Source organism: Squalius cephalus (genome assembly GCF_949319135.1).
Source record: "Squalius cephalus genome assembly, chromosome: 16".
NCBI classification, from domain to species: domain Eukaryota; kingdom Metazoa; phylum Chordata; class Actinopteri; order Cypriniformes; family Leuciscidae; genus Squalius; species Squalius cephalus.
The window spans coordinates 10,002,559-10,023,478 of record NC_137137.1 but is presented as its reverse complement, the minus strand read 5'-3'; the positions used below and the strand labels follow the sequence as shown (position 1 = coordinate 10,023,478).

Genomic DNA, 20,920 nt, shown 5'->3' with positions numbered 1-20,920 from the left:
GCCCCCGCAGTGACGTATGTTCGGTGACCAAATAGTTCCTTCCTCCAATTTCCTGTGATTCTTTAAAGATGGGTTGCATTAGGCGCTCCACATTAATTAGCCCCGTATTTGTTTACTCTGTTGACTAAATGGGTTGCATGCTATGATAGTAAAACTGTGAGAAAGCACAATATGGAATCAAGCTGAATTAAGGCTACTATTAAAGACTCACTTAGGCTACTATTACAGCTTGGAAATAATTGAAATAGAAAAATAGAAGAAAAAAAAAAAAGCCAGATAATATAATGTACAATTCAAAGAAAATAGCATTAAAATGTAATGTAAAATTCACTATTATACATATTTTTATTTTTAAACTTAAGTTAGCCTATTTATAGCCTATTAGCCTATACACTAGATCAGGGGTTCCCAAACTTTTTCATTCTAGGACCCACCTAGACAAGTATAATCAATCTCAAGACCCACTTGCACTGGTGCTACCAACTTTCTCAGTTGGTCGCACCAGCATGATTTGGTTGCACCTTTTTTTTTTTTTTTTTTTGCTACATGCTATGGGATTAATCAATGCATGCTGATGGTCTTAATCTGCATACCCTAGTTTTGCACTGATGTAAAAAGACTGACAGTGACAAGCCTTCATGTTAGCAAAATATTTTAAACTTTTAACTCTTAAATTAAAACAAAAAACAAAAAAAACATGTATGTTCTTTAATTTTTGATTATAATTTTACCGTCTTCACATAGGGATGGGAAATGATAAGATTTTATCAATAATAATAATGCCACTGACGATTCTGCTTATCGATCCGAATCTTTAACGATTCTCTTATCGATTATTGATAGCACTGTGTGTGGAAAAATGTGGTCATATGCTTTTCAAAAAAAACAAAAAAACAAGGGGTTTTATTTTATTTTAAAGCTTAAGCTTAAGCTTAAACTGTACTTTTATGTAATTTATGTAATAAATAGAACCTTATTGTAAAGTGTTACTGATTAGTTATACACCGATTCAGACGTCTCCTGAGTTCACTGTTGGAAAGATCAGTTGTTTTAACCATTCATTAAAATGAATCGTTCAAAGGAGTCATTAGTTCGCGAATTGGACGTGTGCGCGTTGTGTGATTATCCCAGCAGTTAGGACATGGACATCCAAGATTTGTGTCAACACAGAAAACATTTCATCACTGGATCATTTTTTTCTTTAATTAAAGTGTTGTTTTATGTCAGCTGAATGTCTGGGACGCTTTTCAGAGAAGATAAGGCAACAACTTATTTAGCACAATTCACACCCAACGGTAATTAAGAAGAAAACAATCTCCGAATGCTCCACATGAAACTTTGGTCTTCCGACCTTTTACCACCGTGTCGATTTATTTTGATTAATATGTGCGAGGGAGAGAGAGCAAGACAGCGCCTAGTTTGGAGACGGTGAAGTCTTATTTACTTTTTCGCCTGGCTCCGAAGAGAGAGAGAGAGCGCGCGCGACCTCTCTCTCTCTCTGCTCGTTCTTTCAGTTAAACATGCACTGCGACTCTGTCACATATGCGCAGCAGTTCATCTATTAGGCTACTCACCGATCAAATAAGACTTTGGCGGGACAAAAATTCACTTTGGCGGGCGCTAAAACTCACTTAAAAGTCGTTTGGTCATTAATCGGACTGGTTTTGTTTCACTCATCGTAACGTAAATTTAGCTGCAGGTAAGTGCCTTTGCGCGACCCACCTTTTCTCACTGCGTGACCCACAAGTGGGTCGCGACCCACAGTTTGAAAACCACTGCACTAGATGAGAGTAATCATAATTGCACTCTTTGCAATACATTTAGATTAAGAAATTCTTTGTAAGTAGGCTAATTACAAAAAGACATGTTTATATTTATTTGGGGTCTGTTAACAAATTCTTAAATTGGCCAAACTAAGTTATTAAAACCCTTTTAGCAGATTATATTTGTTTCGTAATATATATTTTAAAATGTGCTATTGTTAGCCTGTTGTTTCACCCTAATTCCATAAGGTCAGAGAGCTGATCTTGAGTAATGGATTCAGTCTACCTTAAAAAGTTTCTGGGCGTCACTGTAACTTCATTGGGCTATGGGAACAGAGTAGAGCGCAGTGTGGACACTTTGTTTGACTGGGAATAAGAATGTATTTTTATTTATTTTCATATATCTTGCAAAGATTCAGACACCACACAGACATCGTTTCTTTCTTCGTGCAAATGAGAGTGGTTTAACTATTCACGTAAGTTTGCTCATTTCCCAAGGCTATTTTAGTTCAGACGCAGTAAACACTTGAAATGACACAGAATAACCTGCTGTGCAAACTTTAGAAAAACGTAGGCTAATCATATGTTTTTAATAAAAATCAACAGATAAACTTGTTGATAAACTTAACAGATAAATAAGCGTGTATATATTGTTTTTTGTTGTTGTCTTGAATTAGAAAAATAATTAATTAATATGCAGTTTGTATATAGTCTATAATAATTAATTATTTATTAACTTTATGTAGTCTCCCATAACCTTAACTCATAACAATGAGAACCATTTATGAATGAGCAAAATTATGTCATTTGACAGCAGGTTAATGCCAGTCCAGTGTTTGTTAGAGGTCATGAGTCACTTTTTCTGACACATGACAAGTGTTCCGTTGGCAACATGAGAACCGAACAAGAGTTGTGTTTTGATGCTGAATAACGGCACACTGATGTGATTGGTTAAGTTTTTATGCTTTTAACTGTAAAGTCCACCTAAAAAACTATCAGCTGTAACATGTTTTGTAATTAGATGTCTCTTAATATTTGACTGTATGCACAGGCTTGAGTTAATAACAAACAGAAACGAGTTAAGCGTATTAATCGCTATGGCACGTAGTTTTTACAGACAAAAACGGCTTTGTCCTGTTTCTGATCTAGCTCCAAATCTTCTTCTTCATATTGTTTTGCTGTTATACTTTCACATGGCGCGAGCTATTTTTATTAGTTTTAATGCGTCTTTCACTGTTTTTCCAATCTTTTTAAATAATGTGTTTTTTTATTTTTATTTTATTGACGTTTCATGAAACACAAAACATGCATATTGTAATAACTCATCGTTTATTATAAATCGAAATATACAAATAAATTATATATATATAGCCTATATAATTCTGTAAGATAGTGTTTGGCTAACTGGTGCAGGTTATTGCACCTAGAAAATAAACTGAAATTCATTGTGTAGCTAATACACACTGTTTGGGTGATAGAATAATTTTTCTTGATGTTTATAAAAAAAATCTCTTTTAATTTTGTTTGATTTAATTTACAATACGTTTACAATACAATACTATTTTTTATTAATGCAGAATAATCTGTTCTTGTAGGGTCTGCAGTAATTCCGTAAGGAATTTTCTCTGATTATAAATCTGTTGCAAGTCTAGCACTTTCAAGTAGTCTTTTTTTTTATATATATTTTTTTAACTAAATTGGTATGACTAATCCCTTTTGAACTGACTCAAAATTGATGTGACTCATGAAAATAACAAGTAAAATGGACAGGCCACAATTAGTGACTGTGCATTTGGAATCACATATGATAATATAAAAGGTTTAAAAGAAGCATGAGCTTGTGTGATGACTTAATGTGCCTTGACCTCACCATGAATGCTGTGAAAATGACAACAGTTACCTGTCCTGATATTCAAGCAAATGTTTATACAAGAAAACTTTGTATAAGAGGATGACCTTAAAGCTACATTTCCTGAACTTTTGACCTTCCACCTTCCTGACATGCTTCAAGGCAGTGATGTTCCATGATTTTGATTACCGCCAAATATGGATCTTAATATGTAAATATATTGCTCTGTCCAACAGAGCCCTAGTCATGGAAAGTGAGACCAGGGACCCTATGCTGCTAGCAGAGCCCATGTTCATTCTGGAGAATGGGGAGATGTATAGGAACCCAACTGAAGTAAAGATGAGCCAGATAGTCCTTCCCTGCCATGCAAACCACTGTGGAGAACTCAGTTCTGGGCAGCTGCTCAAGTGGATGGACTCCACCGCCTGCCTGTCAGGTCCGTTTGGGGTATTCTTATAGCCTAGAAATCTAGACGCACCCTAAAGGCATGTTAGAGACAAAACAGAGTTGCTGTCACTGTTTAAATGAAACCATGATTATTTTATTTTATTTTATTTTAAATTCAGCTCACAACTGATCCCTGCCAATGATCCAGTAAAACTATTTCAAGTAAATGTTTTAAGGTGATTCAATTTCACTCTGAATCATTGCCGTCACCTCCGATATTCATGTAAACACCCCCACACCATATGCTTGTACTAAGTGTCATTAGACATCACAGATGGAGGAGTCTTTACAGTTTAGACTGTGATTTGCATCCTCTTACCGTGAATAAACAGAGTATCGGGCTGGTGAGAAAGTTTAATAGCAGTTGGAATGATTTTGAATCATATTTAGCTGATAAAAGGCAAAAGCATTTCTGTGGCTAAACCTTTGTAGCACTGTGAAAAGCACAGATGGTGGTTGGTAACAGCTTTACATGCTTCCCTTCATGTTGCTCAAAATGAGCTGCGTTGGCCTGTTTGTTTTCTCTTCATTCGGAAGCGCAGAACCTTATTTCTTCCTTCAGAATTACCTACTTGCGTTTTCAGAAGAACCTGCTTTGGGTGTAAACATTTAATAATCATTAAATATTTGCTCTCTTGTTTCCAGCTGAAAGACATGCTGGCTGCTCCTGTATAACAGCTTCAGTGGATGACATTCACTTTGAAACAACCATAGGGTAAAAACATATACAGGAACTTACTTCAAATTGAAACAAGTTTTTGCTTGATTATATGTTTTGTTGCTTCCTCAGGATTGGACAGGTTGTAAACATTACAGCCAAAGTCAACAGAGCCTTCACATCCAGCATGGAGGTTTGTGGGATCTATACTGCCATTTAATATTCACTTAATATTCAGTAATATTATGGATTTCACTGCACTGACACTATTGGATGAGAACTGAACTGACATCACTGTTTTGTGCAGAGCTGCTTTATTGCTAAATTGAACTAATTTCACAATGGATTAACTTTACAGAGTTATTGAACCAAACTGAATCAACTCTGAACTGATTTCAGCTGAACAATGACACTATTGTCTTTTTAGAGCGGCTTTGCAGCAGAATTGAATTCAGTTTGCATCATTGAATCATTATTTTCCTGTTTATCACTGTAAAGCTGCTTTGAAACTATTTGTGTTGGATAAAGCACTATATAAATAAAGGTGACTATTTAGCGCACATTAGAGCGCACAAATGATTTTTAATAATCAAACATCTATTGATATTATTAACATGTAGAATTATGGTCATTGACTAATGAACAACCAAAACACTGCATTTCACTTCTGCTCTCTTTATGTTGGAAACTTGTCAGTGTGTACTTTGAATATTGCTGACTCTTATGATAAATTACTTGCAATGTTTCTGATTTGTAATTCACTTTGGACAAAAGCTTCTGCTAAATGAATAAAACCAAACGTGTGACTGATGATGTCGGTCTTTGTCACAGGTTGGGATTTCGGTGAGCTGTGAAGATCTCTTTAGTGACAGACAGTGGAAGGTCTGCCACGCTTTCGCCACCTTTGTGGCCCGTCGTACAGAAGCGGGAAAGGTAAGAAACGTCACTGAAACAAATATTTTTAGGCACACCTTTGAATCAGATCTTGGATTTGCTCCATGTCTTGTTAGAGTTGTGATTGATCAGTGCAGTGTTTGGGTTTGCACAGGTACAGCTCAAGCAGGTGATTCCACACACGCAGGCAGAGCAGATGGAGTACAGCCTCGCAGCCGAGCGCAGGAGGATGAGACTAATCCACGCAGAGACTATTATCGACCTCCTCAGCAGCTGCTCCTCTCAGACAGGTGAGCAGAGACTCTCTCCAGGTGTGTTTGTTTGCCTCCAAGACTTTGAAGAGAGGCCATGGGAAATGAGTCATGAATCACAAGTTGTGTTCATGATTAAAGGTGTCATTTGGTTTGTTTGGTGTCTCTTCATGAGTATTCCGCCAACATTCATTTAAACTTATATATGTGCAGTAAACCTTCACCGTTCTCTTACAAAGGGTCACGTGGTTTGAAGTGTGTAGAATAAATAGAGTGGAAGATGCACTAGCTCTGATAAGTGGTGCTCTATTTGTTTGTCAGTGAGTGAGCATCTAGATTACCAGGATGCGGTGCCTGCAGAGAGAACTCGGGTAGAAAGCGTCGAGCTGGTGCTGCCGCCTCATGCCAATCACCAGGTCAGCACCTTCGGTGGACAAATCATGGCCTGGATGGAGAATGTAGCCACCATCTCTGCCAGGTGTACAGTCACTGTTCTACTACAGTTGAATCTGATGACAAAAAACTCATTCAGGATATTCTATTAGAGAAAAATAATTACAACCTGTAATAAATCATTGGTGTTTTGGTGCATTATACTTATACATTATACTCTGTATGCTTTTTCCTCTAGCCGTTTGTGTAATGCTCACCCAATTCTGCGGAGCATAGACATGTTCCACTTTCGTGGCCCCTCCCACATTGGAGACAGACTGGTGTTGAAGGCAATCGTAAACAATGCTTTCAAGAAAAGGTACCACTATATTAAAATAATAGATATAATTGGAGACAGACTGGTGTTGAAGGCAATCGTAAACAATGCTTTCAAGAAAAGGTACCACTATATTAAAATAAAAATTGTGCTGACCACTGGGGCGAATACCCCAAACATTCAAAAGTTTGGTGTTAATAGGATTGTTTTGGAAGTTAGTTCACCCAAAAATAAAAATTCTGTCATTAATTACTCACCGTCATGTCATCCCAATCCAATCTGAACACAAATGAAGGTCTTAGTAATGAAATCTGAGAGCTTTCTGTCCCTTCATTGATAGCCTACACAACTACCACTTTGAAGCCGCAGAAAGGTAGTAAACACCACATTAAAGTGATCCATGTGACTCCAGTGGTTTAACCTCAATTTTATAAAGCGACACAAGTGTTTTTTTTGCGGAAAAAACAAACAGAATTTGCCACTCTATGGGTCTACAAAATATTGATCTCCAACATGTGCTCACGCAACAACATCTGCTCCTGCGTCAACACAACACGCATGCATCGTGGTGCTCTCGTGATGATGCTGAAAACTCAGCTTTGACATTACAGGAATAAATTACATTTTAAAATATATTAAAATAGAAAACAGCTATTATTATTATATTACATTTAGTAGCTCAGTATCACTTACATACATGAATCAAGAAGCCTGATTTATCCTTGCACAACTGCTATGTTGTGTTTGCTATTCCAGTATGGAGGTGGGAGTGTGTGCAGAGGCCTATCAGGGTGGAGAACCCCTGCGACACATCAACACTGCCTTCATGAACTTTGAGGTCTTGGACAATGACAGGAAGCCACGCACTTTGCCAAGGATACGGCCTGAGCCTGTGGTGAGCGCTCTAACATACTTATAATCCCTCACATGGTGGATAAGTTAAACTTGTTGACAGAGGAGTTTGTTGGATGGGTTCAAGAGGGTGAAACAGAATCAGTGCTGGAACTGAAGTGCTTCCTTGACATGAAAACATGCAGTTTTTAAAACCGTATCTTATTTAGATTTGATTTATTTTTTAGATTAGAAATCATAATCTCCTCATCCTGTCTTTTTAGGATGGTAAGAGGCGCTTTCAGGAAGCCATAGCCAGAAAGAAAATCCGCCTCGACAGGTAGGATCCTGTAGATTGTCTCTTTTATAACAGGTTTGGCTGGTTTCACAGACAAGGCTTAAACCTAGTCCCAGACTAAAATGCATGTTTGAGCTGTCTTAACTGAAAGAAACTCGCTCTGTCATATCTTAAAATATGTCATTGCCATTGTTTTATTCAAGATTCAATTTTGTTTTTCGAACGCACATTTATAAAAGCTACTTAAGCCTGGCTTAATCTAAGCCTTGTCTGTGAAACCAGGCCGTTATGTCATATTTTTATGATCATACACTCTCAGAAAAAAAGGTACAAAAGCTGTCACTGTGGCGGTACCTTTTCAAAAGGTACACTTTTGTACCTAAAGAGTGCATATTAGTCCCTCAAAGGTACATATTGGTACCAAAAGTGTACATATTAGTACCTAAATGGTACATATTAGTACCCTTTTGAAGGGTACTGTCCCAGCGACAGCTTTTGTACCTTTTTTTCTGATAGTGATGCTATTTATAAGCTCTGGCTGTATGTCATATTCAAAGTTTATTTTACAGTTATAAAAATTCCTGCATGGCAGACCAGCATGGGACACTAATCACATGAGTATGCTCTCCTCTTACAGGAAGTACATAATATCCTGCAAGCAAAGTGAGGTTCCTCTCTCAGTTCCCTGGGACCAAAGTAACCAGGTATATTAACCTGTTCTAAGAGCTATAAATGTCATGGATATACTCAAAATACTTTACAGAATCACGTGACTATTCCATATCTTCCCAGATGTACCTCAGTTACAATAATGTTTCGGCACTGAAAATGTTAGCTGCCCGGACCAACTGGGTCTTGACCTCAGAGAAAAACAAGGTGGATAATCTTTGTAAACCCTATTTTTAAAGTTTTCATTTTGTCCTTTTGAGATTAAATGTGTGACTTGAGCAGTCAAAAATACTGTAGAAGCTTGAGAGAAATTTATGAGCTGAAACGTTGTGCCCAGGTGAGCTTATACACGCTGGAGGAGAACCAGATTTTGTGCTTTAAGGTGGAGACCCATGTGGCCATGGCGGCCGAGCAGGTGTTTCTGTTACTGTCTGATCTAAGGCGAAGGAAGGCATGGGACCACCACTACCAGTATGTCAAATGTATTTTGCTGCATCAAAATGACTGTGAGGAATCCTATGAGAATGGCTCACTAATATAACATTTGAATTATTTGCAATTACTACATCTCACTATATTATTCATCTTCACAAATAAACAATATGACCAGGGTGGCTGGTACAGAAAATGTTGAAATATATATATACTATATTGCAACAACTGAATTTTCTTTCAGGTCATCTTGTAGATAAAGCTAAATTATCAGCCAGTTTCAAATTACTTAACGTAGAACTAATATTATAACTGAACATAATAAATATGCTCTAATACAGAGAGTGTGAAGTGATAACCGACCCACATGAAGACGACACCATCTACCGTGTTGTCACCCCCTCTGTGACTAAAGGAGGCAAAGTCCAGGAATTCATCCTCCTGGCCTCTAGGAGGCGCCCTTGTGATTCTGGGTAAACCTCTAACTCCTAAAGAATGAATTTTGTTTTGTCTTTCCAAAGGACAATATAACATTAGTTATTATTATATCTTTGTCCTTTTCAGAGACCCTTACTTGATTGCCTTGCGTTCTGTTACCCTGCCTGCGTACCCTCCTACTGAAGACTACAACAGAGGAGAGGTGCTCTGTGCTGGGTTCAGTATCTGGGAAGAGGAAAGCTCTTTCACAAAGGTAATACACAGGAAACCTAATGGACACTCATACTGAATGACTGAATGACTGAATGAGTCAAAGTTCAAGAATTAACACAGCTTTAAACATAACAATCTCTTTAACTGAAATAATATGCATGTATATTAGCCAATAACACCATTTATTATAACTCATGTTTAGAAACTGCTTAGAGTGGTTCCTGATTCTGCCACATAAGTGTTAAAGTACTAAAGGTTAAGTGTGTCTGGCTTACATGCTTATGTATGCATTTCTCTCAGATTTCTTACTACAACCAGGCCACTCCTGGCGTGCTGCCCTATATCTCCACTGACATCGCTGGGCTTTCCTCCAGCTTCTACTGCACCTTTGCCTCATGTAGCGCTTTCCTGGAGGGGAATAAAGACAGCCTGGCTTCTCTGCCCACCTCCACCCTGTGACAAAACTCAGGGAGAAGTTGAAGTCGACATTCTGTGCTATTCAGTAATTGATTTTGTTTCTGAAAAATAATGGTTTGCGTCAAGACTTCACTGTAGAATTTGGGATGACATAGACATTCACATCTGAGTTCAGTATAAAAGATCATGAACTGTTTGGTACATAAAATACTCTTTTTCCGTATGAATTCAGAAAAAGGTATTTGCATTGTTAAAACACCAGATCGTAAATATATTACACATTATTTTGTAATGTAGACACGATGAATATTATTATTATTATTTAAAAAATAGATATTTTTTAATATATATATATTCACCTTCTTGACTATAAGCTAGAATTCAGGGTCATGTGCAATCATGTAAAAATCTCTATAGATGCCTTTAGCAGAAGACTAAGGTGACAAGGTCGATATGTGGTACTTCCTGTGACAAGTTCAAGTCAATATCAAGTTTGCATAGATTTTCGGTCTAGTCATTTACAAATGTTAGATTCTATACCTTTTTATGCTAGGCCAGAACAATACATTGAATTTCACATTCCTGATTTGTTGGACTTCTGGATGAAGACATAGGATAATGATTTTTGATGTTGTTTTCATTAGTACTATTACATGTAGCAATTAAGTGCATTACATCTTTATTCATTCTCAAGCAAAATTGGTTTTGGCATTAAAAGATGATTTAAAGATCCTTGTGTTATGCTATGAAAAATTGCAATGATTTGACTTGCTTCTTGCTTCTGTTCTCCAGCTAAAACATGCCATTCAGTTCATCTTTCTTAAGTGCTATTTTAATGAGTGTAATGATGACTCAGTGTGGAATTATTTGTTATGTAAAGTTAGACTGTGGCTTTAACACTAGTTACTCTTGACTTGTGACTGACGGACGGGGGTGGTTGTGTATTAGGAGATTATTTTTGGATCCCTGTTATGTAATGTTTTGGATTTTAAAAAAGAGGAGCAGAGCCCATTATCTATAATATATATAACCTTTGCAGACATCTTCAGTTGAGTACTATAATATATTAGACTATTCTACACTATAGTATAGTAAATCTGCTTTTGAATCTACACAAGGTGCTCAAACTAACACATTCAAATGTCATGTTCCATGTAAAACTGAGTTTAATTAATAGGATTCATGCATCTATTGCTGGTTAGCACGTTTCCATGTGTTATATCGGAGTACGGCCCTCGCTAGAGAGATGTGCTGTTGGCTGAACCTGCAAACCATATTTTGCTCCTGGATCCTCCTCCTCTTCTCTTCCAGAAACTGGGCATGTTTCTGACGCGCATGATGGACGTCCCGTTCCATCTTGGCTCTCTGTATAATGAGAGTTTTCTCCATATCAGCCATTTCACGCTCCTGACGCAGACGCACGTCTGTCTTCCGAGCCTCCATGAAGTCGTATCTGCGCCCTTTGGCCACTTCATGGTCAACGTGGTGCTCTGTTACCTTCTCTGCAAGATGTTTCTGTATTCTGGCCTCGTCAAATGATTGATGGGCTCTTTCAATTACTTTAAAGGGGGTGAGGCTGATGTTGTCATGGCAACGACCAACCAGCCGCTTCCCTGAAGTAATGGCTGGTGAGTGAGGCTGTAGACCAGGTCTCTGAGTGTGAAAATGTCTGAAAGCTTCATAGATGTCCTGTCCCGCAGCTTTACGGGACCACAACATGTCTCTCTGTGGCTCACTCTGGTGGACCAAAGCCTTCAGTCCCAAAACATGAAAGGTTCCTTCCTCAATTTCTTCATTACAGAGGCCACCATTCACAATAGTATCTGGACATACAAAACAGAATATTGGTGAATAAAATTTAAGAAAGCTAATTAAAGCTAAAACTCTGTTGTACCTTGGTCGAATGTGCTTATTTGGCCTTCAGATTTCAGACTTCTGCATTTAGGGCTGTTGTATGGTACTATCATGCCTTGTTGACCATCAAATGATTCAGCATTTGTAGCTTCCTCAAAAACCTGTGTAAAAGTGACCAATGCATGATTACAAAACAATCTACTTTTAGATATACTGTTAAGTGTTAATACTTATACTGTCACATTACCTCTGGGCAGAGAGTTTGCATCAGCTTATTAAGGTTTACGTGAAGACTTTTGATCTCTGTATTCTTTTCCTTTGGCTGACAAACATAACTACATGTTAGAATACACCACCTGAGTTACAAAGCACACATTTTTAACTAATTAACAATATGCAGTATATGTGATACTATTCAAAAGTTTGGGGTCAGTAAGATTTATAATTTTTTTTGAAAGAAAGGAATACTTTTAATCAAATAAACTGTCCAAAAGTGACAGTGAGCACAATTATATTACAAAATATTTCCAGTTCAAATTCATGCGTTTTTTCATTTTTCAACTTTCTATTCATTAAAAAATATGGAAAATATATTTTTTTATCATGGTTTCCACAAAAATGTTTAGCAGCACAACTGTTTTCAGCATTGACAATAATAAGAATTATTTCTTGAGCAGCAAATCAGCATGTTAGAATGATTTCTGAAGGATCATGTGACACTGAAGACTGGAGTTATGATGCTAAAAATTCAGCTTTGCCATCACAGGAATAAATTCAAATATATTCAAAGGGAAAATAGTTATTTTAAATTTCAATATTGCTGTTTTAACAGTTTTGTTTTTATCAAATATAACATTAAAAAATCTTACCGACCCTCAACTTTTGAATGGTAGTGTACATCAGTCAAATATTGTACATACTAGCTCATGGTTGTCATCGGAGTCCTCCTCCATGGTTTTCTGAGACTGAGATGGTTGCTGCTCATTTTCTGCCCCCACAGGCGGGGTGGAAATGAATGGTTTCCCAGACGCTGTGTGTTTCTTTGTACTACAAAGTCTGACAATGCAGAATTCTTCTTAAAAACCAACTTCTATAGACCCACTGAACAAATATCCCAAATAATATTTCTACTGGTAAGTAATTGCCCTGTACATTTTAGTAAAGCTTAGAAACTGTCAAGATATCAAAAAACTCTGCAACGTAACATATTTACCCAAGACTTTTTCTAACTAAATGGCCTCGGATCCAGCGCTGTAAAATGAGTGTAGGAGAATAAAAGGCCTGAATCCTGTTTATTTCAGTGATTATCTTATACCCAGCTTTCATTTCTGTCTCAAATGAATCCTGAAGAAAAAGAAAAGATCAAAATATGATTTGGACACAACAGTAAACACACCAAACAAAGAAGAAAATAATGAGCACTAACCGACTTTGTAGACGGGTACAAACTGACACAAAAGTGTTGCTTCATTGCTTTGAAATGTAAAGGAAGGGACCAGTTTTGGATGATTTCCTCGTCTGAGATAACAAAGTTGTCCAAGGCTTTCAGTGACCATATGTTGTTGACCAGACAGTGCCTGTAGTTCTTCTTTAAACTGAGTGGGGTGTCATAGAGAGTTAAAGCAGTCAGGTTTAAACAGCCCGAGAGGCCTTTAATATTGTCCCAGGTTGACATGTTGTTGTCGTGTAGATATAGAAGTTGTAATTCTCTCAGATGACTCCAACATGAAGCATCAGGGAGCTCAACGATCTGAGCAAAAAGATGATTATTAGTGATTTGTTCTCCTTAAAGGGATAGTTTGCCCAAAAATGAAAATTCTGTCATTATTTACTCACCCTCATGTCATTCCAAACCCTTAAGACTTTCGTTCCGTCTTCGAAACACAAATGAAGATCTTTTTGATGAAATCTGAGAGATTTCTGTCCCTCCATTGACACGCAACCGACACCTTATGAATCCATATGAATTGAGCAGCTTAGTCCAAATTTTCTGAATTTAGATTTAATTTAGTCTTTTATCTCACAATCAACTTCACATTCACATATAAACATCAACACACATCAGTTGTGGTAAACGGAAGCTCAAGCATGTTCGCTTGACGTGTGAGAACCATTGAGGGTCATTCTTGTGTTACGCAGCACGTTTGAGCTTACACAATAGGTTAGTTCTCGCACATCAAGCAGGTTTGGTTAAGCTTCTGTTTATGTTCGCTGATCTGTGAATAAAAGCCTAAATTAAATCTGCTCATCATATAAAGCGATCAAGTCCACTGATCTATATAATGACCAGTGGATCAAGTCAGAAAATTTGTTTTATGAACTTTTTGAAGCGTCAAAATGTCAGGTGCGTAGCTGTCAACAGAGGGACAAAAATCTCTTCGATTTCATCAAAAGTCGTACGGGGTTGGAACGAAATGAGAGTGAGTAATTACTAATTAATGACAGAATTTTCAGTTTTGGGTGAACTATCCCTTTAAAAAAAGTGAATCAAATATTCAGGGTTCAATTAAATGAAGTACATACCTGATTGCCTTTTAAATCTAACTTCACCAAGTGAGTGCATGCCATCAGAGCTTCGATCCTGGTCAGAAAGTTGTCAGCCAAGATGCAAATCCTCATTGCTCTGCAAGATCCAATATGATCCAGACTCTTTAAAAGCAAACTGCTCAATCTGACCATCACAATGTCCTTCGGGTCTTTCTCACCCTCTGATGTCCAGTAGCCATGATCCAGTATCAGAGACTGGGAGCAGTTTAACAAGTAGGCCCAGTGTGCTTTCAGCGAATTCATTTTTACATCTTTTTTGAAATTCATATCTTTTCCATTTTCTGAAGGATACAAAACATCCTGAATTAGGCCTATTGTCAACACTGCATGATGACAGTACTATTCCAAATACATGCTTTACTGAAATTAAACTGTTCAACTCTCAATCTGCTGTTGAGTTTGTTCTTACCATGGTGTGCCTGGCTCTCTTTTGTTGGCTGTATGAAAGCAAGATAAAAGTTGCTATGACAACAATGGTTGGGAAATACAAGAATCTTCTCCAAACATTTTCTTGCAAACCACTAACACTACATTACAAATAAAATACAAAGAATATTCATTTTATGTCGGGAGATTAAATATTTAATTAATTCAGTTTAACGTAAATGATTTTGATGAAGAGAGCGATAAACAAATTAAAACACAGACGTCAGAGTTCGTTTGTCACATGACTGGAACCCGGAAGTGCACATGTAAACACAAGTTTAAGTGAGATTCTCTGAATTTTGAAAACGGCAATTAACTCGTTATTTTTCACATATGTTCCCGTACATCTGTTATCAGTGATCGTCGGTATGATTCATATTTGTCGTTGATTGAAAGTTCAGATTTTATTAAAGTGATATAGACAGATAGTGGATTTGAATGGTCTCACAATGGCAGAACGCGGAAACGTTCATCTGCAAAAATCCACCAAAGAGAAAATAAAAAAATTCAATCAGCTGAGAGGTAAAGTTTCCATTATATCTTCAAACTACTTTTTCTAGAATTTAAAGCTGTTTGACTTGTGTTGTACTGTTATGGTACCATGGTAAAGTGGTGGTATCAGAAATGGCTAAGTGATTACCTGATTCATATAACTTACTATGGTATTTACATGGTATTCTTTGTAATCCCTTGGAATACCATGGCATGTGATACATGTCCAAATAAACATGGTAATACTGTGGTACCTTTTTTATTAGTGTTGCTGATAATATTGACACTTGTCTGCTGCTCATGAGAGCTTCTTTAACAAGAATAAAAGTTATTCATTTCCTGTCCACAGGTAAAGAAGTTCAGACTAGTGAATTCTGGGATCTGGTGGTCATTACTGCTGTGGATGAGGACCAGAGGTCTGCTTATGAAATTCAGATCACTGAGAAACTGGAGAGGAAAGAACTGCCCCTTGGCATCAGTTATCATGTGTTTGCAGATCCTCCAGGATGCAAGATTGGTGCGATATATAAAAAATTGTTTATAAGTTATATATATATATATATAATATATAAAAACTAAGCACATTGTTAAGAACTGTTTTATCATCTGTCCATACAGGTAATGGTGGGTCCACATTACATTCACTGCAGTTTCTTCATGATAAATATGGCAAGTCACTGTCTGGATTTAAAGTCATCCTAATTCATGCAGGTACTTCATACATTTATTTTAATTATCATCCTTCATTCCTTAATTTTGTTCATTGTTAATAAGCCTTACACTTCCGTTAAAAAGTTTGGGATCAGTAAGATTTTTTTTTTTTTTTAAGTATCTTATACTCAACAATGCTACATTGATTTGATTAAAATTGAACAGTAATGTTGTGAAATATTACAATAAATTTTTTTTTTTTTTTTTTTTTATATTTATTTGATTCCTGTGATGGAATTTTCAGTATCATTACTCCGGTCTTCAGTCTCACATGATCCCCAGAAATCATTCTAATATGCTGATTTGCTGCTCAATAAATGTTTCTTATAATTATTATCTAAAGTTGCTGCTTAATATTTTTGTGGAAACAGGATACTTTTTTCAGGATTCTTAGTTCAGAAGAACAGAATTTATTTAAAATGGTAAACGTTTGTAACTTTATAAATGTCTTTACTGTCATATCAATTTAATGCATCCTTGCTGAATAAAAGCATTAATTTAAAAAAAAATATCTTACTGATCCTAAACTTTTGAATGGTAGTGTTTGTAAAGGGTTAGGGCAAAATAAACCCCAAAATGAAACTGAGGGGTCTTGTATATTATCCTAAAAATGTGTTATTCTGTGATAATGACTGTGCATTATCTTGCTTTATATATACACATCTTCTTACTTAATAAATAAATAAATGGACATAAAATATCATTTTGAATTATTGTGTTATGTACTTGCTTATCTATTCATTTTATGCATGTATGCAGGAGGATTCAGTCAACGTTTACCCAATGCCAGTGCCCTGGGTAAAATATTCACAGCTTTGCCCCTGGGAAAGCCTTTATATCAGATGCTGGAGCTCAAACTTGCAATGTATGTGGATTTCCCTTCACACATGAAGCCAGGAATTCTGGTTACCTGTGCTGATGATATAGAGCTCTATAGTGTTCCTGACCAAGAGAACATTGTGTTTGATAAGTCAGGTTTTACTGCCTTAGCACATCCCTCCCCTCTCTCTGTTGGGACCACACATGGAGTTTTTGTTCTAGAACCAGCAGAGACGCCCAGTATCTGTGACATGGAATATAGAAATTGCTCTCAATTTTTGCATAAGCCAAAGATCGAAAAGATGCGCATATGCAATGCAGTATGCAAGCGGGAAGGAGAGGAGTTTGTTTACACCGACAGCACTTATTATGTTGATTACGGGACCGCTATGACACTGCTGACCTTGTTAAGTGAAATCAGCCCTCTCACATGTGAAATCGATGCTTATGGGGACTTTCTTCAAGCTCTGGGACGAAAAGCTACTGTGGATTACACAGAAAACACAGCCAACGTCACAAAGAAGGAAAAAGGTCTCGTTGAGATTCGCAGAAAGATTTTCCGTCGTCTCAGAGGCACAGCACTTAACGTCATCCTGCTCAACAACTCCAAGTTCTATCATGTCGGCACCACAGAGGAATACTTGTTCCACTTTACTGCTGACCCATGTCTCAGAGAAGAACTTGGCCTTCTCTCTGCCGCTTTCAGCGTGTGCGACTTGGAGCCATTGGAGGAAACTAGAGCTTGCGTGATGCATAGCATCCTGCATCCCACTGTGACCGTATCCCAGGGTAGTGTCGTGGAATACTCCAGACTGGATACTAAGGTTAAAGTGGGTACTAGATCTATCATCAGCGGATGCTGGATTGGCACGGATATAATGGTGCCAAGTGACACTTTCATGCACTCTTTGTCTGTAAACCTGGATGGTAAAACAGGTTTTGTGACTGTGGTTTTTGGTATTCAAGATGATCTAAAGAGAAACGTATCCAGCCCTGCTGATATGAAAGCTCTGAGTTTGTGTAAGGTTAATCTGGAGGATTGTGTTAGACTCTGGGGCTTGTGTCTCGAAAGGATCAGGTTCTCAGGAGACGCATCCATGTGCAGTTTGTGGAACGCCTGCATTTTCCCATTATGTTCCGATTTAAAGGGTTCATTTGAGATGTCACTGGGGATGGTAAAGGCATTGGAGAGTGGAACCAAATTCACTCTTCCCAATAATACCACACTAACCTCTTTACAGGAAACTCTACAGAACAAGAACCTGGAGGAAATGCTGAAATTTAGGAAAGAACTTTATGAAGACATTCTCAGAGTGAATTTAAGAAATTCTGTTACCACTAATTTCATTGCATAAACTGCCCATGCCCAACAGAGGCAAAGCGCAGTAAGTACTGGGAAAAAAATGGCTTCAGATTTGTTTTACTGGATTTTAATTGATTCGATATCAGTTTCCACTGTTTTCTCTAAATATGAACCTTTTTTTATTAAATTTGTGTTGGTTCATTTTAATATTCTGTGTTCAGAGTTATTGCTTCTACTATGTTTTACATTTTCGACTTACTTTGAGCATCTTCATCACCAAACACAAATCAAGGCATTATGAAGGCCAAATTATATCAGGTGCGCAATCACAAAAGATAAAAGGAGAAAAAGCTCTCACACTTTCGAGAGGGTAAAAAATCCTATGCAATCATCATTAAAGGTGTCCTATTTTAAATGTGTGTTATGCTATATTTTAAATGTATGCATCTGGAGTGTACACTACCATTTAAAAGTTTGGGGTCAAGAATACAGTAAAAACAGTAATATTGTGAAATATTGTTACAATTTAAATAACTGTTTTCTATTTGAATACATATATATATATAAAAAAAAATGTAATTCCTGTGATGATAATAAAGCAGAATTTTCAGCAGCCAGGCTTCAGTGTCACATGATCCTTTAATTTAGTGCTCAAGAAACATTTATTATTATTAGGGCTGTCAAACGATTAATCGCGATTAATCGCATCCAAAATAAAAGTTTGTTTTTACATAATATGTGTGTGTGTACGGTGTATAATTATTTTCTATATATAAATACACACACATGCATGTATATATTTAAGAAATATTTGCATGTATATACTGTGTATATATATATTTATATTATATATAATTTATATTATATATAAATATTTTATATATAAATAACACATTTTTCTTAAATATATATGCATGTGTGTGTATTTATATATAGAAAATAATTATACTCCATACACACACATATATTATGTAAACACAAACTTTTATTTTGGATGCGATTAATCGCGATTAATCGTTTGACAGCCCTAATTATTATCAGTGTTGAAAACAGTTGTGCTGCTTCATTTTTTTTTTTAAATATCTTTTTTTTTCTTCAGAATTTTCTGATGAATTTCTAAAGAAATTCTTTTTATTTATTTGAAATGGAAAACATTATAAATATCTTTACTGTCACTTTTTTTTGTTGCAATTTAATGCGTCCGTGCTGAGTAAAAGTCTGAGATCTTAAATCTCACTGACTCCAAACTTAAACGGTAGTGTATTTTCTTTACAGAAAATGACATTATGTAGTTTTGTCGGATCTAAGTTCAGAGAGATAGATATAATATAGAAAAGGAAAGATATATACAGTGTAGATGAGATATATAGATATAAGAAGATATTCAGCTGTTGTCTGAAGAGAGTAATCGGCCATGGTTTCACCCTGTAATAGGTACAGATCCTCAGAGAGGTCAGCTGTCATTGTTGTCACACATTCCACACTGAAGCTGATGTATTTTTAGCACGGGCTGCGATCCCTTATCGGACTCTTCTCTATTGTGCCAAAGCATTGTGTTACCACTGCATGAGACTTTCTCTCCAGCTAATCGCATACAAAAGTTCAAACCAAACAGTCCAATGGGCAATTACAAATCAAGACCCACTCAAACCTGTACAGGTAAACATTAAGCTTCTTTAATTGACTGTTTGTTTAGTTCTGTTCATGCTTTTCATGTCGATGTTAATATGAATAGATTAAGACTAACATTTTCAGTCTTTCAATCCTTGTTGACATCTCCATTGACTAAGTAATTATTGTTCTGTATGTAACATTGGATTATACAGTGGGTGTTTATTGTGTTCATGTACTGTTGTGGTCTTGCTTTAGATGAGTGGAAAAAGAAAGTGAGTGAGTCATACGCTGTTATTATTGAGAGACTGGAGGAGGACTTGAGAATTAAAGAGGAGGAGTTCAAGGAACTCAAGCATGTTTTCAGGTGAGACTGATTAAAACTAAGAGCAGTGTTATAGCCTCCTTTGTAGTGTACTATTATTAGTATATACAAATTAAGGCTTAAGGTGTGGACATATACAAAGTTCTGTCATGAAACTCTACATATGGCACAGACTGATAGGTCAATCTCAATCTGCTCGCAATTGCATCGTTCTCTATAGGGCACAGCTGATTGGTTCCTGCTGTATCAGTAGCCAATAAGCTTGCTACTCAACTTTCATATACTTGGTCAGCATTTGTCACAGCAGTTGCAGCGCACTTTCAGAAACCCTCCATCTTCCCCAGCTCCACCTGTATAGATCTGCTATGGGTAATTCATGTATTCTATATTATACAGCAGCAGCAGGTCTTGCTCACAGCAGAACGTCATATATTGGCATTTGCAGCAATAATCAACATTAACATCGTAGCAGATCTATTCCGTCAAGACCAGACATATTAACATTGTCATATCCATTACCATGCCAAACAATCCGAGAGTTGTCTTGACAGAACTATTATAATAACACTACCGCAAAGAGAGAGTAAATGTGGAGATCTGTTTAAGCTTCTGTTTTTATTATATCTTGATTTCTCTGTGTTTTTACCATGCAGCTCAGACGAAGCATTCAATAAAGTGAACCTGAATTATCGCACAGAGGGTGGACTGTCCCTGCTGCATCTCTGCTGTGTATGTGGAGGTAGAGCTAATGTTAAAACTTTTACTGTCCCACTTTGTATTAATTGTCTTTGAGTTCTATGTACTTACATTGAAAAATAAGTACAATGTACTTATTGTGTTCATGTAAAACACTTTTACTGCTATTGAGGTGTGATACGGATAAGGTTAGGGACAGGTGTGGTGGTATGGGTAGGTTTAAGGATGGGTTAAGGTGTAAGGAAAGGGTCAACTGTGTAATTACAA

General features: G+C 36.8%; 4 protein-coding genes across 6 annotated transcripts in view; 3 read left to right on the top strand and 1 right to left on the bottom strand.

Annotated features, from left to right (window-relative positions):
* Positions 1-2,084: 2,084 nt before the first annotated feature.
* acot11b (acyl-CoA thioesterase 11b) lies at positions 2,085-10,073 on the top strand. The gene is made up of 16 exons (XM_079898034.1): positions 2,085-2,239; positions 3,849-4,048; positions 4,705-4,774; positions 4,850-4,910; positions 5,549-5,650; positions 5,766-5,901; positions 6,184-6,340; positions 6,494-6,613; positions 7,328-7,466; positions 7,687-7,742; positions 8,338-8,404; positions 8,493-8,576; positions 8,707-8,840; positions 9,143-9,274; positions 9,366-9,492; positions 9,753-10,073. The coding sequence occupies exons 2-16, from the start codon at positions 3,859-3,861 to the stop codon at positions 9,909-9,911; spliced, it is 1,734 nt and encodes a 577-aa protein (XP_079754160.1). The 5' UTR covers positions 2,085-2,239; positions 3,849-3,858; the 3' UTR covers positions 9,912-10,073.
* A 924-nt stretch (positions 10,074-10,997) lies between these two features.
* Positions 10,998-14,937, bottom strand: lrriq3 (leucine-rich repeats and IQ motif containing 3). Its single transcript, XM_079898035.1, has 8 exons — positions 14,680-14,937; positions 14,247-14,551; positions 13,150-13,473; positions 12,937-13,067; positions 12,644-12,779; positions 11,971-12,045; positions 11,764-11,884; positions 10,998-11,692 (listed from the first exon to the last, which is right to left on the bottom strand). Exons 2-8 carry the CDS (start codon positions 14,535-14,537, stop codon positions 11,058-11,060), a joined length of 1,713 nt encoding a protein of 570 aa, XP_079754161.1. The 5' UTR covers positions 14,538-14,551; positions 14,680-14,937; the 3' UTR covers positions 10,998-11,057.
* On the top strand, positions 14,929-18,634 carry fpgt (fucose-1-phosphate guanylyltransferase). Its single transcript, XM_079898033.1, has 4 exons — positions 14,929-15,218; positions 15,538-15,705; positions 15,807-15,899; positions 16,659-18,634. The coding sequence occupies exons 1-4, from the start codon at positions 15,146-15,148 to the stop codon at positions 18,071-18,073; spliced, it is 1,749 nt and encodes a 582-aa protein (XP_079754159.1). The 5' UTR covers positions 14,929-15,145; the 3' UTR covers positions 18,074-18,634.
* A 925-nt stretch (positions 18,635-19,559) lies between these two features.
* tnni3k (TNNI3 interacting kinase) overlaps positions 19,560-20,920 on the top strand; it is a 15,506-nt gene continuing 14,145 nt past the window's right edge. Inside the window, exons 1-3 of one of the 3 annotated variants that reach the window (XM_079898031.1) lie at positions 19,560-19,680; positions 19,891-19,999; positions 20,611-20,696. In XM_079898031.1, coding sequence (XP_079754157.1) covers positions 19,641-19,680; positions 19,891-19,999; positions 20,611-20,696 — 235 coding nt within the window. In that variant the 5' untranslated portion in view covers positions 19,560-19,640. The remainder of the gene's footprint in view (positions 19,681-19,890; positions 20,000-20,610; positions 20,697-20,920) is intronic. The other 2 variants (XM_079898032.1, XM_079898030.1) reach the window with 2 other exon arrangements.

Excerpts from the sequence above, each read along its gene's own strand:
- lrriq3 (XM_079898035.1), bottom strand. The coding sequence starts at position 14,537 with ATGAATTTCAAAAAAGATGTAAAAATGAATTCGCTGAAAGCACACTGG. Across the intron at positions 13,474-14,246 it reads TAGATTTAAAAGGCAATCAG|ATCGTTGAGCTCCCTGATGC; the intron begins GTATGTACTTCA and ends CTTTTTGCTCAG. Across the intron at positions 11,885-11,970 it reads TGCAAACTCTCTGCCCAGAG|GTTTTTGAGGAAGCTACAAA; the intron begins GTAATGTGACAG and ends ACTTTTACACAG.
- acot11b (XM_079898034.1), top strand. The coding sequence starts at position 3,859 with ATGGAAAGTGAGACCAGGGACCCTATGCTGCTAGCAGAGCCCATGTTC. Across the intron at positions 5,651-5,765 it reads GTCGTACAGAAGCGGGAAAG|GTACAGCTCAAGCAGGTGAT; the intron begins GTAAGAAACGTC and ends GGGTTTGCACAG. Across the intron at positions 6,341-6,493 it reads GTAGCCACCATCTCTGCCAG|CCGTTTGTGTAATGCTCACC; the intron begins GTGTACAGTCAC and ends TTTTTCCTCTAG.
- fpgt (XM_079898033.1), top strand. The coding sequence starts at position 15,146 with ATGGCAGAACGCGGAAACGTTCATCTGCAAAAATCCACCAAAGAGAAA. Across the intron at positions 15,219-15,537 it reads AAAATTCAATCAGCTGAGAG|GTAAAGAAGTTCAGACTAGT; the intron begins GTAAAGTTTCCA and ends TCCTGTCCACAG. Across the intron at positions 15,900-16,658 it reads AGTCATCCTAATTCATGCAG|GAGGATTCAGTCAACGTTTA; the intron begins GTACTTCATACA and ends GCATGTATGCAG.